This window comes from Nelumbo nucifera, chromosome 8, assembly GCF_055504915.1.
Source record: "Nelumbo nucifera cultivar China Antique chromosome 8, China Antique-T2T, whole genome shotgun sequence".
Classification (NCBI taxonomy): domain Eukaryota; kingdom Viridiplantae; phylum Streptophyta; class Magnoliopsida; order Proteales; family Nelumbonaceae; genus Nelumbo; species Nelumbo nucifera.
In genome coordinates, this window is record NC_142656.1 from 30933644 (window position 1) to 30936875 (window position 3232).

Consider the following 3232-nt stretch of genomic DNA (forward strand, 5'->3'; position numbering starts at 1 on the left):
ATTGCCCCTTGTCTAAGGAATAGATGATAGACTCTAGGAGTCCTTACCTTGCCTTACTATATTTTTTTTAGACCAGGTTGTCTAAAGAGTGTAAGGTAAGAAAGAAAGGCTAACGTTCAATCACAGATTCCAGGGATGGGATATAAAAATAGGTGATTCGGGATAAAAATCAACCAAAGATGGCCTCTCAACAACTTTGTACCTCATTTCCTATTTAACTATAGGAAGGACATTACTCTTTCTTTTTCTTTTTTTCTTCCTTTTTTTTACCCTAACTTTTGCCTGAGTTGCCCTTTTAGGTTTTCAACTCAGTGGGCTATGCATAATATTTTTTTATCCTATCAGCATTGGTATGCTTTGGGAGTTCATTTCCATCAAGGTCAACAAGTCGAACAACATAACCAAGCAATACTTCTTTGATGACATAGGGGCCCTCCCAGTTAGGCTTGAACTTGTCCCTAGTATCAGGACGATCTCCTATGATGGCTTTAAGTATTAGATCTCCTGGTTGAAACTCCCTTGGTCGGACCTTCTTTGCAAAACCTCTGACAATCATTTCTTGATAAGATTTGATGTGACACAAGGCTTGTAGTCTCTTCTCATCAACATTCAGCAACTCTTCTACTCTAATATGTAACCAGTCCTCTTTAGATAGGGCATCTTCCATCGAGATCCTTCTAGTCAGGATTTGGACCTCAATCGGAAGTACCATTTCCATCCCATACACCAAGGAGTAGGGTGTAGTATTAGTCGGAGTGCGGATGGAGGTACAATAAGCCCATAAGGCATAAGGGAGCTTCTCATGCCAGTCTTTATATGTCTTCGTGATCTTCTTCAATATACGACCAATGGTCTTGTAGCGCCTTCGACAGCTCCTTTCGTCTGAGGTCTATAAGGTGAAGATTTATGCCTCTTGATCTTGTACTTTTTACAGAGGGAGTTTAGGTACTGGTTGTCAAAATTCAGTGCATTATCAAAAATGATTTCATGTGGTACTCCAAATCTTCCGATTATATTATTCATGATAAACTTGGCCACATGCTTTTGGGTGACATTCTTGTAGGTTGTTGCTTTAACCCATTTTGTAAAGTAGTCAATCCTCACAAGTATGTATTCATGTCCATTAGATGCCTTAGGAGTTACCCTACCAATGACATCCATCCCCCATACAGAGAATGGCCAAGGGGAGACTAGGTTGTGAAGTTCAGTAGGTGGTGCACGGATGTGGTCTCCGTATATTTGACATTGGTGGCATCTTTTAACAAATTTGCAACAGTCTTTAACCATGGTGCTCCAGTAATACCCCATTTGTTGTATTTTCTTAGCTAACATGTGCCCATTCATGTGGGGTCCATAGTCACCCATGTGGACTTGTCTCATCATCTTGACTGCTTCTTGCCCAGTTAAGCAAAGTAGGTGAGTTTCGTCTTGGGCCCTTTTGTGCAACTTTCCTCCCCATAGTATATATTGTTAAGCTAATCGTTGGATTGTTCTCTTGTCTTTATGTGAAGCATTGCTTGGAAAGATCCTATCTTCCAAGTACCTTTGGATGTCATGGAACCAAGGATTGTCATCAATTACTACAATAGAACTTCCAATAGTGTAACAATAGGCTGGTTCTTCTTTTTGTTCTATCACGATTGGTTTGATGTGGCCTCCTTCAGGCAATTGGAACTGTGACCCCAAGGCTGCTTGTGCATTGGCTAAGTGATTGTATTCTCTAGCTTAATGATGAAAAGAGATATCTTCAAAATGATGGGCCAGACACTGCGAGTGATCATGGTAAGCCTTTAGTTTCTTGTTTCTAATCTTCCATTCTTGATTAGCTTAACTGATGATGAGTAAGGAGTCACCATAGACCTTAATGTTTTTGACATCCAGCAATAGAGCTGCTTTTAGACCAACAATGCATGCTTCATATTGTACCATGTTGTTGCTACAGGGGAACCTTAGCTTGAAGATGAGTGGGACCTGCAGTCCTTCAGGTGAGACTAGGATAATTCTTATTCCCTTACCAGCCTCATTTTTGGCACCATCAAAGTACATTTTCCATCGACTAGCTGATTGTTCTAACTCCATTTCAAGGGTGAGGATGTCTTCATCAGGGAACTCAGTTTTTAGTGGCTCGTAGTCTGAAAGGTGGTGTTCTGCAAGATGCTCCACTATGGCTCGACCTCTGATGGACTTTTGTGTAACATAAGTAATGTCGAACTCTGATAGCAAAACCTGCCACCTAACTTTGATAGCAAGTATTTTAGTGGGTCCATTCGTGCCAAGAGCCATACTGAGTGAGAGAGCATGTAATGTCTAAATCTCTGAGTGGCCTAGATGAAGGCAAGGCATGTCTTTTCTAAGGTTGAGAACTTTGCTTCTAACTCTAACAAGTGCTTGCTAATGTAGTAGATGGCTCACTCTTTTCTTCATGTCTCATCATGTTGCCCTAAAATGCTACCTGACACTGGTGGAATAAGGACTGGAGGGTTGAATAAGTATTCCTTGATTTTGTCAAATGCTACTTGACACTCCTCATTCCATTCCTTGGGAGAATTCTTTCTAAGCAGCTTAAATATTGACTCACATATTGGAGTTAATCGGGCTATGAACCGATTGATGTACTGTATTCTGCCTAGGAATCCTCTTATCTCCTTCTCTGTCATTGGTGGTGGAATTTCAAGAATTGCCTTGACTTTGATAGGGTCAACTTCTATTCCCCTTTGACTGACCATGAAGCCAAGGAGTTTTCCAAAGGTTGCTCCGAACACATTCTTTTGGGGGTTCAGCCTTAGCTTGAACTTCTTGAGCCTGGTGAAGAGTTTCCTGAGGTTGGAAATATGGTCCTCCCTTGTCCATGATTTGGCTATCATATCATCAACATATACTTCAATTTCCTTATGCATCATGTCATGGAATTGGGTTGTCATGGCCTGTTGATAAGTAGCACTAGCATTCTTGAGACCGAATGACATGATTCTATAGCAGTAAGTTTCCCATGGAGTGATGAAAGATGTCTTCTCCCTGTCTTCTTCTTCCATGAGAATTTGATTGTACCTTGAGAATCCATCCATGAAGGAGAGGAGGGCATGCCCAGTGGTGTTGTCTACCAAAATGTCGATATGAGGAAGTGGAAAATCATCTTTTGGGCTGGCCTGGTTCGAATTTCTATAGTCTATGCACATTTTGGCTTTTCCATCTTTCTTGGGCACTGGCATTATATTTGCTAACCACTCAGGGT

General features: G+C 41.2%; 1 protein-coding gene across 1 annotated transcript; it reads right to left on the minus strand.

The window, feature by feature from the left end:
* Nucleotides 1-316: 316 nt before the first annotated feature.
* Nucleotides 317-667, minus strand: LOC148789821 (uncharacterized). Its single transcript, XM_088893782.1, has one exon. It carries the CDS (start codon nt 665-667, stop codon nt 317-319), a length of 351 nt encoding a protein of 116 aa, XP_088749908.1.
* Between the last annotated feature and the right edge of the window lie 2565 nt (nt 668-3232).